A 14,891-nucleotide genomic window follows, 5' to 3' on the forward strand; every position below is an offset into this window, starting at 1 on the left:
TCTCCAAGTATTCTTATCTCTATGTGGAATGTAATGCAGATTTCATTTTCAATAAAATAAAATGTTTAAAAAAAAAGAAAGAATTCAAGACACCAACTCCCATTTTCTCAAATCAACTCTATGGCCACTTGAACTTGCTTCACCAACATCCTTCTCTCCTTTCCCAGGAATAAGATATCGCCCAGATACACCACCATCCTCAATCCCTGTTCTCTGAGGGCTGCAGCTGCTGTAGGCCTCATCAACTTGGTGAAACATGACATTGAGACTTCCAATGCCCGAATCCTTTGCAAAATGCACACTGATTATCTTCTATGTCCCTACGTCCAGAGTAGGGAGTAGGTGTGCGGTCCTTTGGGGGTGGATTTATAGGGGCGATTGATTGGTAGCTCCCCCTGTGTAGTTCTTTCCCGACTGCCACCCCTTGTATCTGGGCTATCATCACCCTTTCTTTCAAATCTTTCTTCTTTCTCTCGGTTGCCCTATCATTCTCATTCTTTTGGTGTTCGTAGTACTGAGCCATTTGGAGGATAGCGGCGGGTTTGGAGGCCCCCCAACTACTCTCGCTCGTTTGTAACTTTTGGGAAACCTCTTGTGACAGACCCTTTACGTAGTTTTGCACGAATAGGTGTTGTCCGGTTGCGGTGGTCATGTCTTGGCCACTGTAGTCGGAGAACACCGTTTCAAATCGGGAGAAGTATTCTGATACGTCTTCCTGGGGTTTCTGACGGCAAGCCGTGACTATTGACCAATCTACCTTTTTCTCTGGGATCAAGGTTTTTAGCTTCTGGACTAGTTTGTCCGGAAGTTCCAGTATGTCTTTTATCGGTTTCCTTCCGGGCTCTCGTCGTCTATCTAGCTCACTGAGTTGATTCCAGGTATGTCCGAACAGATCTGTGTGATCGGCTTTCCGGATTTGCTTCCACACGTCAGCCGGTGGACATAACCCGAAAAACAAATCAATGTCTGCTAGAGTCATTATCGTTGAGCCCAAGGCTGTGCCTAATTCAGTGTAAAACGCTGTCGGGTTCTTTCTTAAATCAGGCAGGGTTTGCCTAAAGGTTAAAATATCTTGTCGATCCCATGGTTGGTAAACCCAATTGTACACAACCCTCCCTTTTGTATCTGCGTGGTTGATATCGTCGTTTGTTCCCTGACCTCTTGGGGGAACCCAATAGGGGGCGGCTTCTCTGATAGGCATCATAGTGTTGGCTACTTCTAATGGGGACTCAGCCGTTTCAGGGACTGTGATTTTGACCTCTGGTTTCTGTTCCGTGAGGTGGCGGAAGACTTCAAGCGTTTGCATGAAGAGGTCCGTCACATCGCGCTCAGTCCCATCTCCAACATCGACCTTTCTATATAGAGCCGTCAGCTTAGCAGGACCCTTATTTTGATACCTATCCTCATATGCGTTCAGGGTGTGGTAGCTGAACCGTAAAATGAAATGCCGTCTGTGGCTACCGGCATGTGAATTGTGCATATCCATCGTATATTCTTCGCTCTCCTTCCGTTCTACCAGTGTCTTTGCTATCTTGTCAATCCCATCCCGCTCGTCTTTGCTCAACCTATTTGGTCTGGCTGTTGGCTGCTTGCTAGTCTCGAGTTCATCTGATATTGTTACCAATGTGGCCGGTGCGAAGGCCGTAAGAGCCGGGGCACTAGCGCTAGGGTCACCCTCGCCCGCACTCAGAACTGGAAGGTGCTGTGCTAGAGGCTGGCAGGGGGCATAAGGAGGGGGCATGTAGATAATCGGAGGACCTAGCAGTAACTCGTCGTTTGCCCATTGTTTGGAGGGCATCTCTGGGTAGAGCGTAGAGGGGGTCCTAACAGGGCATTGGCCTGCCGACCCTGATTCTTGCGTTTGTCTAACTTCCTCTCTCCTTCTTATTTCTTCATCTAGTTCCTTAGCGGCCAGGTGGGCTGCCTTTTGTAACTCTTTCCCTATTTTTGCTTCTTCTCTTTTCCTTCGTTGCTCTGCTTCTTTGCGCCACATGCCGATACTATCGAGCATGGTGGGCGTTGCCTTATTTGTTCTAACAGCTGCTTCTAACGTTTTTATTTTATGATCATCAAAGGAACCTATCAGTGGCCACTGACTTTCGGGGTCCTTTTTTGTATATTTATGCCATAACTTACTATAAGCTATAGCGACTAGTCCTTGCTTAATGAACATGTCCTTATTAGGGGTGCCCTCCAATGGAGCTGGATGGTTCATCTCTAATAAGCGGTCCGGGTTGTACCAACTACCAATCAGTGGGGAGAAGACAGGCATGACAGATTACAACGGGGGACAAAGGTCCGCACTACCTATCTTTCACTATTTGCAAAGACTAGACAGAATATTGCTATTCTACGTTATTTGCAAGCAGAGAACCTCAAAAGAACTATACTCCAAACAATCTATGTTCGGACAATCAATCAGTGGGGAGAAAAATAGGTACGGCAGATTACAATGGGGGACAAAAGTCCGCGTTACCTACCCTTCACTATCCGCAAAGGGAGATAGAATATTCCTATTCCTCTCCGTTTGCAGGCAGCGAATATCTCAAAAAGAGCGACAAAGCAAATACTAGTATTTCAATCAATCAAACAATCAATCAATTCGCAATTCGTCGTGTGTCACGACCATACCCGGACCGCATGGACAGTTTCTCGTCTTCCGCTTCCAGCGCCCGATCGTCCTCTACTCTCTGCTGCTACCGCGGCACTCCTGATGGTTCCCGGTCAGGACCGTAGATCACTCGGGAGAGGTCTGCTCGGAATCAGTGAAGTTCAGATGATCGTCTGTCAGACGAGGGTCTATCGGACAGGAGCTCTCCCGATCGTTGCAGTCGTTCACTCTGTCGTCGGGACCTCTCCCACTGGATCCACGTGTCGCTGATGGGCCCCACGTTGGGCGCCAATTGAGGAAAGTCAGAAAAAATGGTCAGGCGATTTAGTCGATGTTTCTTAAGTAATTTTGCCCGGCGTTAAACGCCTCTAATACCATACGAAGTTTATCAAATAAAGAGGCAGGCGCTGGAGACAGGAAGACAGGAAACAAGTTTTATTCCGACGGAGCAGAACACATCAGATCGGACAACAAGGTATCGTCTCGAGGTGCTCTCTCTAGCCTCTCTGAGGCCTGGCCTTTTATACACTGGTTTACGACATGTGACCGCTCTTTATTACAATAAAGACATTGTGAAGTAAGGAAAAAGACATCCCAGGTACCCCCCCAGTTCCGGCTCATTCCAACACGTGGCTACAGTAGAGGTCCTCACCCCCCATACAATAGGAGGGGGCTATCACGCAGCTGAGTATTCCGCCGATTCCTTTGGAATGTGTGCGCCTGATCGAATCTCAGGGGGTGGGGAGGTCATGATCAATAGTAGCTCCTTTGAAGAGGGGCGAGTGCATGCAGTAGTGGGCAATAAACTGTATCCTCAGGCTAAGGGATGACCAGCGGTCCGTGCAGACAATCGGGCTCAGAGGAAGGGTCATCAAAGGAGAGATATTCATGAAAGGAAGGATCGGTGTGGACAATCGAGCGTAGAGGAAGGGTTTATCAAAAGAGGGGTATTCATGGAAGGAAAAGGAGGTGTTGGTCAGGCGTGGGGTGTGATTCCCAGAGACAGAGTCATGCGGAAGGGGAGGGTTCATGACTTGTGCATGTGGGAGCGGGGGCAGCCAGGGTGCATGGGGGATGCTTGCAGGGTCATACGAAGTGCGCTGACGAGCGATCGTGAACAGGGAGACCATGGTACCTAAAATGGCTGTCGTGTATGTTCATACGTGAGTCTGAGGAATGGGCAAGATGGCGCAGATGATGTACAATTCACGAACTAAAATTCCACAACACTGTATGGTCTCTTTGTGGCTGATGGATGTTCCTCCTCCCAGCTTGTTGGTCTGGTCTTGGTGAGTGAATTTATATCCGTCAGGGATTGCTGTGGCAATGTCTGGGCAGATGTAGGGTTAAGCGAGTGAGGAGGACCATGTCAGGTGTGAGGGTGGCGATTGGGTCACATAATTCAGTGGAATGACTGAAATTGCCCAATGTGGCCAGAGCAGCAGTAGGGTTCTTCCATATCAATCAATCAATCAATCAGGGAATAGTAAAGCGCGCTACTCACCCGTGAGGGTCTCAAGGTGCTGGGGGAGGGAGACAAGCAGCTCCAGTCAGTCTAAGAGACAGTTCTTGAGGGTCTGTCTGAAGATGTCCAGAGAGGGGGCGCGTCTGATGTTGATCGGGAGCTCGTTCCAGGCAGCGATGTAGGAGAAGGCTCTTCCACCCATTCTGGCTCTGCGGATGAGCAGGGTTTCGGCGAGGTTGAGGTCGGCGGATCGGAGGTTTCTATAGAGGCCGAAGAAAAGCATGTTTCCACTCAGTGGGTATAAGTAATACTTCTAGGGATTGGTTCAGAATTCTGTTGAACACAGGGTAAATAGTTGGGGCAATTAGTTTTAAAATTCTTATTGGACAAGGACCAGCTGGTGATCTCGTTTTACTTATCTTGAGTTCTTCCAAGAGAACTTCCCCAGAAATTGCGAGGAAATTTGAGAGTTCATGATTGTGGGCTGTCACCGTATCTATCAATGTTTCTACTCCAGAACTCAAGAAAAAGGTAGCATAAATATTTTGAATTTTTTCATCAAAAAATGTTATGTTATGTTATAACTATTCATAGAGCGCACACATACCAACAAAGGTGTCTCAGCTCTATAAATCATCTCAAAGTTCTCTGGAAATACTAAAATTACTATTAACAGCCTCTGGAGTGAGAAACGAATGAACAATTTTAAATCCTGTAAAGTATTGGGCACCACCCAAAAAATTGGGGGGGAAATACTTTCTCTGTGCTTCACGGGTAGATTTATGAAAGTTTCTTAACGCTTCTTTTCCTATTGGATTCCGTAGGATCTCCTCCAAACTCACTCCAGCTTTTTATAGTGGCTTTTTTCTTCCCTTAGTACAGGTGAAAACCATGGAGCCGAAGAACCGAAATGGTACAGCATAGTCCAGGGCATCGGTGATCCATTTATTAAACTTGTCCACATCAGTGTCAGGACTCCCAGTTAGAGACGGGGTCAAAGAATGTAACTTTTTTTTTTTTTTTTCACAACAAGTTTATTGACAAAGATGAGCATATGTAACAAGACGGACCCCCACAATCGGGAAGGCACCATCAGACATTCCGATACAATCAAGAAAATAGAATTGAGTATTCAGTCAACAATCATTGCAGCACAAGGTCATAAGAAACGATCATCTCTGTCTTTATCACTAAATTATCCACTCATCCCCAACTCCCGGATCCCTCCCCTGAATCCCACCCTAACCCTATGCATGTGTGTATGGACGGTGTCGATGAAAATTCTCAAGCGGTAAGTGTGTGTGTGGGGGGGGGGAACGGGGCCGTCCGGCCACAGGGAGTTAAAGATCTTCCTCTGGTTCCACTGGGGGGTCCAGCAACAGGCCCCTGTAGTCCGCCCATCTCTTCCATACCTTAAAGTGCTTACGGGGGCACCCTCGGGCCTCAAAGATCGGTCGTTCCAGACCCATGCAGAAGTCTATGCCAGCCTTCCACGCACACAGGGGGGGGGGTCTCACATCCTTCCATACTCGGGCTAGGTCTCTCTTGGCCACCACCAGCCCCAGGAGGAGCAGGTGTCTCTTGTACATATTGCCACCAACCCCCTCTAGAATATGTAGCAGACCCAGACGGTGGGTACGAGGGAGGGTCCATCCCAACACTTCCGACAAGCAGTCCCATACACCTCTCCAGAAGCCAACTAATCTAGGACACGACCACAACGTGTGGAGCAACGTACCCCTCTCCAGCCCGCATCTCAGACAGTCCGGGGACTCTATCAGTCCCGCCTTCCACAAACGCTCGCGGGTATAGTAGGCTCTGTGCAGGATTTTGAATTGGATTAATCGGAATCGGACGGCAATGGCCGCACCCCTCGGGGATACCAAGGCCTCACGCCAATCATCCTCATCCAGCTGACCCACGTCCATCTCCCAGGCCGCCTTCAGTGGAAGGAGGGTGGAGGAGCAATGGATGACCATTGTCTGGTAAATGCGTGAAACTTTTTTATCTCCCAGATCGCCCATGAATACCTTAGCTTCAATCGGGCTGAAGTCAGGAAGGGAGTCAATGCCGGTGAGACTGGGCAGCAGCGCATGCCGGAATTGCAAATATCGAAAAAATTGAGATTGGGGCATGTCAAACTCGGTGCGAAGGGCCTGAAAGGATTTGAGGGCTGTGCCAGACATCACTTGGCCTAATTGCGAAATACCAATTGCGTCCCAGCCATCAAAACCTGATAGCTTAGACAGTTCCGGTAGCAAGCCGTTACGCCACAAGGGCGTCTCCGCGGTCAGTCTGCCCCACCAGCCCATGCGTCGCAGGGCCTGCCGCCACACTGCAAAGACAAGTTGTGTAACCCTCGGCAGAGATCGACGCAACCGGGGTGAATAGAGGATGGTGTGGAGCGAGTTGTCGCCCATCAAGGCACGTTCCAGGGCGTAGGCTGGGTCTTCGCCATTGCTATACCACCAGTCGTTTAGAATGAGGAGGTGTGCGGCTTGATAGTAGGACTGCAGATCCGACGTGGCCAAGCCCCCACCGTAGGTGGACAAAAAGCACGTACGTAGCGCAACCCTGGCGGCCCCTCCGGCCCACAGGAAGCGGCCCAGCAGAGAATTGACCTGTCGAAACCACTGAGGTGGGACAGGATATGGGTGGTTCTGTAGCTGATACAAGAGGCGTGGTAGCGCCACCATCTTAAAAATGGCAGAGCGGCCAAAGATGGACAGGGGCATCCGAGACCAAGTCTTAACGTCCGACTGTACCCTCTCCCAGACTGGTATGAGATTATGATCCCAAGCAGTGGCTGCCGAGGTCGATAGAAATACGCCGAGATATTTCAGCCCGGTCGTAGCCACCCGCAGCCCTGAGGCCCAGGGGTCCGCCAAGGCGCCCCCTCCTAGCACCCACAATGTGGATTTATGAAGGTTCAGATATAGGCCCGAGGCCTCCCCAAATTGTTGCATCACCTCCAGGACACGCGGGCCCGAGTGCTGCAAGTCGGTAAGGAAAAAGAGGACGTCATCCGCATACAGGGCTATTTTGTCAGACAGAGTGGCAGTCCATTGAAAGCCCTGTATCAGCGCATCCTGGCGCACTCTGGCAGCTAGGGGCTCCATGGCCAGTGCGAACAGGTAGGGGGAAAGAGGGCAACCCTGTCTGGTCCCGCGGCCGATATGGAACGTTTCGGACACAGCCCCGGCGACCCGCACCGAGGCCGTGATGTCGGTGTAGAGGAGCCGGACGTATGACAGAAAGACCAGGCCCAAGTTAAGGCCGCGCAGCAAGGCAAACAGGTACGACCAGCTGACAGAGTCAAAGGCCTTGTTAATGTCGGCCAGCAACAGCGCCGCCCGGTCCCCCAGAGTCTCAACCGCGTCAATCGCCGCCTGAGCGCGATGGATATTATGTCGCGTTGCCCTGTGTGGCATGAAACCTGCCTGATCAGGATGGACCAGGTCGGTGATAAGAGGAGCTAGGCGGTTCGCCAGGGCCTTGGCCAAAATCTTGGCCTCCACATTAATCAAAGAGATGGGCCTATATGAGTCATGACTGTCTGGGGGTCTGCCCGGCTTCAGGAAGACCACTATTTCGGCATGTCGCCAATCTGGGGGCAACACCCCTCTGGTACGCGCCGCTTCCAGCGCCCGGCGATAATAAGATCCAAGCTGAACATGGAATTTCTTGAAAAATTCGCTAGGATAGCCATTTGGGCCGGGGGCCTTGCCAGTGTTAAGTTGCCCCAAAGCATCTCCCAACTCCTCAGCTGTGAGGGGAGCATCCAGGGCCGTCTTAGTCTCATCAGATATCGGCACGGGCGGCAGCTCCTCAAGGAATCGGGCCAAGTCGCCATCCGACAACCGGTCACGCGGGGCATACTGGGTGGAGTAGTACATGGCAAAACTCGTAGCCAATTCATGTGGATCGGTCATAACCTCCCCACCACCATTCGTGAGACCGGGCAGTAGGAGGGGTTGAAAGTGTTGTTGGCACAATCTATGCAGCATGGAGCAGGACTTGTCCCCCCATTGATATATCCTACTTCTGGTGGCCAGCCACGCCTGCTTGGCCTCATCCATCAGGAGGGACCCGTAGGTTTGCTGTGCTTGTAGAAGCAGGCGTAGCCCGATGACATCACCACCCTCACGACTTTCTCGCTCCAGAGCCGTTACCCGTACAGCCGCCTCTGCAACCTGCTCTCGACGCTTCCGACGGGCCGCCGAGCACCATGCAATATCTGCTCCCCGTATGGTAGGCTTCATGGCCTCCCACACCATCCCCACATCAGCGCCCTCCACTAGATTTTCCCGCCAGAAATGGTCAATCGTTTCACGTAAATGGTTAGCATATGTCGGCTGAAGGAGATGCCACGAGGACATCCTCCATCGAAACGGCTGTCTTTTCCGAAGGAGTTCCAGTCCAATCGAGACGGGGGAATGGTCGGACAGGCCCCTCGGTAAGATGTCCGCGCTCTTCACCCTGCACAAATAGTCCCGAGGCACAAACACACAGTCGAGCCTCGAAAAGGAGCCGTGTACAGCCGAGACATAAGTATAGTCCCGGGCCGTGGGGTGCATATGTCGCCACACATCAACCCAGCCCAACCCCTCACTCATTGCACGCAGTCTGGAGGGCGAAGGGGAGGGGGGCGGGAGCTCAGATCCCCCTAGGCGCCTCTGGCGATCCACGCTTACATTCATCACATCATTCCAATCTCCCCCAATCACTGCTAAGGGTCCCGAGATGCCCTCCCATACAGCAAACAGCCTCTCGGCTAAGGCCCACTGGAGTGGGGGGGGGCGTAAACACTGCCAAACACCACCGACTCCGCACCCATCCTGCCCTTAATAAACAGGTAACGACCCTGAGGATCTACCCACTGCTTCTCGTGGATATAAGCCACCCTGCGGTGAATCAATATGGCGACTCCCCTGGACCCCCTGGAGAACCCGGCATGGAAGACCTGTTGATATCCAAATCTCTGTAGGCCCAGAGCCTTTGTACCCATCATGTGTGTTTCTTGAAGTAAAAGGACATCTGCAGCTTCATTCTTCCCCCAGCGTAACACAGCCCCACGTTTGATTTTATCTAAAAGCCCCCTGACATTCCACGTAATCACTCGTATAGTATCTACAGGAAGTCTACGAACCGGTTCAGCCATGGTCCATTAAGATCCAACACCCGAGCCCTCCACTCCCGCGCCACCCACCACACGTCATATGGAACATCGTTGCAACACACACATGCATAGCCCTGTCAACCCCAAGGACAACGGTCCCCAACCCCACGGTCCCGCAACCCCAAACAGTCCCCGTCCCCAACTCAGCGGCCCTAACCCCGACCGCCCTCATCCCGCCACCCCCAACCCTATACCTCAAAGAACCTTGAAGTACCTGTCGCGGCATGGGTGGTCCCGAGACCAGAACATAGGGCCCGGGCCCACCCATACCAATGGATCCCAACATTCCCAAACGGAACAAGAAGCTTACTCCCCCTCCCACAGAGTCTCTCTCTCTAGAGGGAGAGTGGTAGCCACCATCACGCAGTCCCCGACCCCCCACCCCACAGCCCCATTCTCAATTAGAGGACAGACAAAGTACTGCCCCATGGCGGCAACAGTGCCGGGCAGTCATCAAGGCCCAGACGACTCGATGAGTCCAACCAGAAGTCACAGCCGTGACAGTAGAGATGGAAAGGCAGGGCCTTGGAATGTTTTAGTGGTCTGTCCCAGATTGTTCGGAGTCTTCGGTCCTGCCACTGGTCTGTGTGCCATCAACCGAGGCCGCACGTCTGCGCGATTTGGATCGCTTGGTTCGGCCCCTCCTCCTCGACGTCCGGTCTTGCTGAGCCCGTGGTGAGCCCTCTGGAGAGCCCGGATTGAGCCCCGGTTGCGAGTTCGGTCTAACCCGCACCGTTTCATCCGTCCATTTGAAGAGGTCTTCCGGCGTATCAAAAAACAATGTCCGCGATTGAAAAATCACCCTCAGGCGTGCCGGATACAACAGGGAATATTGGAGCTTAAGACCCCTCAATTTTGCCTTGGCGGCCATGAAGGAATGACGCTGCTGTTGCACCATTTTGGTATAGTCAGGGAAAATCATTATCTTATGATTTTCATAGAGGAGGGCGTCCCTGATTCTAGCTTCCCTCAACACAGCATCTCTGTCATGGTAATTTAGTAGTCTGGCGATCACCGCCCTAGGCCGCTCGCCCTCAGGTGGCCTTTGCGTCAGGGCGCGATGAGCTCTCTCGATGATGAAGCAAGTGGACAGCGTCCCTGGGGGCATCCACGATTCCAGCCACTGTGTGAGGAAGAGCTCCATGTTGCCCTTCTCACAGCGCTCCGGAAAGCCAACAAAGCGGAGGTTGTTGCGGCGCGCCCGCCCTTCGGCATCTTCCACCCGGAGCGCCGTGATCCGCTGCGCTGATTCCATCGCCGCCATTCTCTTTTTAAGGGTAGTTACATCGTCCTCCACTACCGTTACCCTGGATTCGGTTTCTGTGATGCGCGCCACTGCGTTCCTCAGGTCTTGGCGTAATAGGGTTACATCCGCGCCCACTGCCCCGATCTTGGCGTCTAGCATGTCCCTCGAGTGAGTAATGGCCGCCATAAGGGCTGCATTGTCTGGCCCCCCTCCAGGCGGAGCACCCCCGGATGAGCCAGCGCCCCCACTGGGCCCGGTGAATTTGTCGATAGTCACTTGCTTGGCGGGGCCACCACCTCCCCTGGTCATGGCTGCGGAGGGCCAAAAAGCAAAAGGAAAAAAAAAAAAAAAAAAGGGGGGGGGGGGCCCTTCACGATGGAAGGAGGCGCCGAGCCACGACCGCTCCTGCCAAGGTCTATGGAGGGCAAGGGAGGACAACGTCCGGCCCCGGGGCAGGTCTTGGCGGATCCGTCTCAAAGCGGCCCAATGACTCGGTCAGGACGCGGCCGGCCCCAGTGACCGCCAAGGAGCAGGGTCGCCTCCGAGCAGCAGCCCCCCCCAGAAGGGTGGACAATTATGGAGGGCAAGGGAGGACAGTGTCCGGCCCCGAGGCAGGTCCCGGTTGGTCCGTCTCGAAGCAACCCAATGACCTGGTCAGGACGTGGCCGGCCCCAGTGACCGCCAAGGAGCAGGGTCACCTCTGAGCAGCAGCCCCCCCCAGAAGGGTGGATAGTTATTGCGTATGTCGCGCCAGAGCGCTGGCGTCTCCCTCGGCCTGGGGGGGGGGGGGGGGGGGGGGCACTACTCACGGCTGCTGCCAGCTTCTCCACTGTCCGCCCACGTCGAGGGTCAATCACCGCCGTTCAGGAGTATCAGGGCGCCCGACCTCCGCCTCGTCTGCAGGACCCGGCCAGTACTGGGCCGCGAAAACCGGGGCCCCGGTTGCGCCTGGGCCACCAGGCCTCTCCAGCCGATCTCGGTCGACCGCTGCCCCGGCTCCTCCTCCGTGTAGGTCTGGGCCCCGGCAGAGGGAGCACAGAGACTCTCCCGCGTTCCCAGCCCCTCGGGTCTCCGGGCGTCGCGGCCGTCACCAGGCCCGGCGATGCACCGCTCCCCGGCCGGGGAGCGCCAAAATCGAGGTCCCGGCTGCACCTCCGCCCACCAGGCCGCACTTTGCACCTCGGGGCTCCGTCCCGTTCCGGGACGCCGGACCTCCGCTGGGCACACCGGAGGAGTCCAGGTGTTCTCGGCAATCACCGCCCCGTTGTGGCTGTGGGTTCTGGGGTTGGGGACCAGGATATCAGGAAGGATTAATGGCGGGCCGGCGGGAGCTCTAACAAGCTGCGACCGCCATCTCCGCTTGCGTAGCCACGCCCCAAAAAAAAGAATGTAACTTTTGAGATAGGGATGTTTATAATTTTATGCCAAGCACCGAAAAAGGGTGGAGGGGAGGCTACCAAATTCCGATTTGGCAGCTCATTAAAAGAAAAGGGAATTTAAAAATTATCAGACCAGATAAGACACCGTGCTGTGGAAACCCAGAGATTGAGCATATGTCCTGCCTTGTGTGGGGGGGATTGAGCCCAATAAGGAATGTTGATACCTACCAGAGTAGCAATAAGGTGCACTGCCTGAGAGCATTTCAGATCATCCATATACAAATTAAAATACCCAAGAACAGTGAAATTTGAATAATGCAAAGAAAGTTGGACAATCGTGTAAAATAGTATAAAATAGTTGGGGAAGACCATTCGTAGAGCCTGAAGTCCATATACCAGAATGCCTGAAAAGGAAAAAGAGGGAGCTAATTAAAAGCTGAAAATCAGACCCTCAGTACCCTTGTTTTGCCCTAATGGGGTAGAAGTACTCTCAAAAGTATACCTGAAAATAACAGCGCCCCCCCCCCCCACCCTCACACACACTTTTTTACATTCTCAGTTGACAAATAGAATGCGTTATCCTGGGAGAGTATCTATTGCTAAGTCAGGAGCTGGTGCCATGTTTCAGACAGGAACATGGATTTCCAGATATTATCATGGAGTAGATTGAACACCTCAAAGGAGTGTTCGAAAAAAAGAGATCTACAGTTGGTGAGACAGGCGCTATAAGTCAAGCACGTATCCTGAGAGAGACACACAGCTATACTTAGTGACTCGCTCAGATTACAATAAGGATCTGATCCCGCTAATGGTTTCCCAAAGAACAGTTTAAGGCAAACCCACAGATTTTTCAGCACTGATCCCACAATTGCTCTAAATTAAAACCCACGAAGGGGAGCAGCAACCCTTCCTTAAAGTGAAAAGCACCTACCTAGGGTATGAACTCACTGTGGTGGGCCTGTATACATTTGGGCAGCGTGGTTGGCTCTGGCCGTGGTCTGGACATGTGCGAGCCTAGACAGACTTCCCTTTGGCTCACCTTTGGTGCACTCGCTGAGTGTGTCTGCGGTATGAGCAGCTTTAAAGCTTGGCAAAAAAAGGGCAAGAGGAGAGCCGCCTTGTCAGCCTAAACATTACAGCATTAAACACACAAAATGGCGTCACTGTGGTGGTGCAGATAGAGGAGTTAAAATGGCGGCCTTCTCCACAAAGTGCTCTTCGTATTTAACTTCAAGAGACCAGATCTAAGCAGGATCCTGTGCAATGTCCGCATTCCTAAAAACACATTAGGCCCATAAATAACTTTATTTACATTTACACTCCAAGTTTAAAAAATGCGTTCTTCCCAAACAGTGAATTTGTTAAAATATTAAAAAGCTTTAAAAAGCCCCAATATTCCTAATAGTCATTATTAAAGCAGATTTTAGTTGTGCGGTCAGTCTCTGCTCCGATCAGTTCCACATAGAGCTTGAAAGCAGATACCTGTGTGAATTTACTTAATTCATAACTTCAGTTTAAACACTACACACACCTGAAATAAATCTACAGCAAATCACAATCCAATGCTAATAAACAGCACTTATCTCTAGAAGCAAGGAAAGAGGGAATGGTGTACTGACTATTGCTAAGTGGGGATGTCCTTTGTGTTAATAATGTCTTGCCCAGGATTATGAGTGTTGTAGTTTTCTTGTAAATGCTGTACAAAATAAATCAGGAAGAGCGACTGCATAATAAAATCTCTATCATGTAGTAAAATTATAGTTAAGTTGCTTAACCTTCTGGAATGGGCACCTTGATGAGAGACAGTGCAGATAGTCTCCCTGCATGCATACAAGTCTTGAGCCATTGCAGAAATTGACCCCGGTTGACCTCTTGCAGTCTTTTGCTGTGGTCTTATTTGGTGATATACATGTCTTTTCAGACATAACTGGTATGTGCAAGTGAATATATAGATAATTGTGTGTTTTTGCTCTGTGCTCTCTTTTACTAGATTACTCCTGAACAGTTTGAGGAGCTGGGATTCCCTGGGGCCAAGCAACTTGCTAACATGTTCCGATTCCTCCGTACAAAGTTAGACCGCGACATTGGACTAACACATCGACTCAACCCAAAGGTCAAGAGCTTTGATCAATTCCTCTCCGAGAACAAGGAGACCTTGAACAGTTTATAGGAAGCAATGCTTTTTCTTTCTCTATTGGAGTCTGGGAACAATAAAGATTGTTGTGGCCGATTACTTGTCATTTTGTAACACAGTGTCTTTATCATCTCAGTATTTTGGTTTCTGTCTTGTCCTTTGCTGTGAAATCCTCTGATTTCCTGGTGCTCACTCCATTCATTTATCTTTCTAAATTTGGCTTCTGACATTCTATGCATATTCCATTCCTCTACATTCCAAGGGAATGGTGGGAGATATCCTGTTCTCATTTCACCCTTGTTTCTTCTAGGATTGTGGACCATGACATCTTCTCTTAATTATATTCTGCTTTTCTGAGGCATGTTGTGTGAAGTTAGAGGATAGATGGCTTATGATGTCTAGCACATTTCATTGCTATTCATTCCTGGATGTGATGCTTGTTGTCCCTAACCCACTTACTTCTGCTGCCATCCTGGGGCATGGTATGCCATGCTGTTGGTACGTTATATCCTTCGGTCTTCCCAGGGCATGGTGTGAGATGTGGTAAATCGGTTTAGTTCCTCTACCTTCTGGCTCATGGTGAGTGATGTAGCTCTTTACACTCCTTGGCCTCCTAGTGCATGATGTGTAATATCCATAGATCAATTGTTTCTCTATTATTAATTTACCTTGAAAAAACAAAAACCAAGAGTTGTTTGGCAAAACAGGAACAGTTGGTTTAATTAAACACTTCGGCCAGGAGGTCTGAGGACTGTCTTAAAGTATAATCAATCCGAGCACGCTTTTATAAAGTTTTGGGTATCATAAAAGTACATCCGGGGATCCCTGTCTGGTAAAAGAATGTATTCCTTGTCTGTGGAGTTGTAAATAAAAGGTC

At 51.1% G+C, this 14,891-nt stretch overlaps 1 protein-coding gene across 1 annotated transcript in view; it reads left to right on the forward strand.

Moving 5' to 3' along the window:
• LOC144827965 (nmrA-like family domain-containing protein 1) overlaps positions 1–14,050 on the forward strand; it is a 57,531-nt gene extending 43,481 nt beyond the window's left edge. Inside the window, exon 5 of the mRNA XM_078686121.1 lies at positions 13,871–14,050. Coding sequence (XP_078542247.1) covers positions 13,871–14,050 — 180 coding nt within the window. The remainder of the gene's footprint in view (positions 1–13,870) is intronic.
• Positions 14,051–14,891: the final 841 nt, after the last annotated feature.

The sequence above is a fragment of the Lissotriton helveticus genome, chromosome 4_1 (genome assembly GCF_964261635.1).
Source record: "Lissotriton helveticus chromosome 4_1, aLisHel1.1, whole genome shotgun sequence".
In the NCBI taxonomy this organism is placed as follows: domain Eukaryota; kingdom Metazoa; phylum Chordata; class Amphibia; order Caudata; family Salamandridae; genus Lissotriton; species Lissotriton helveticus.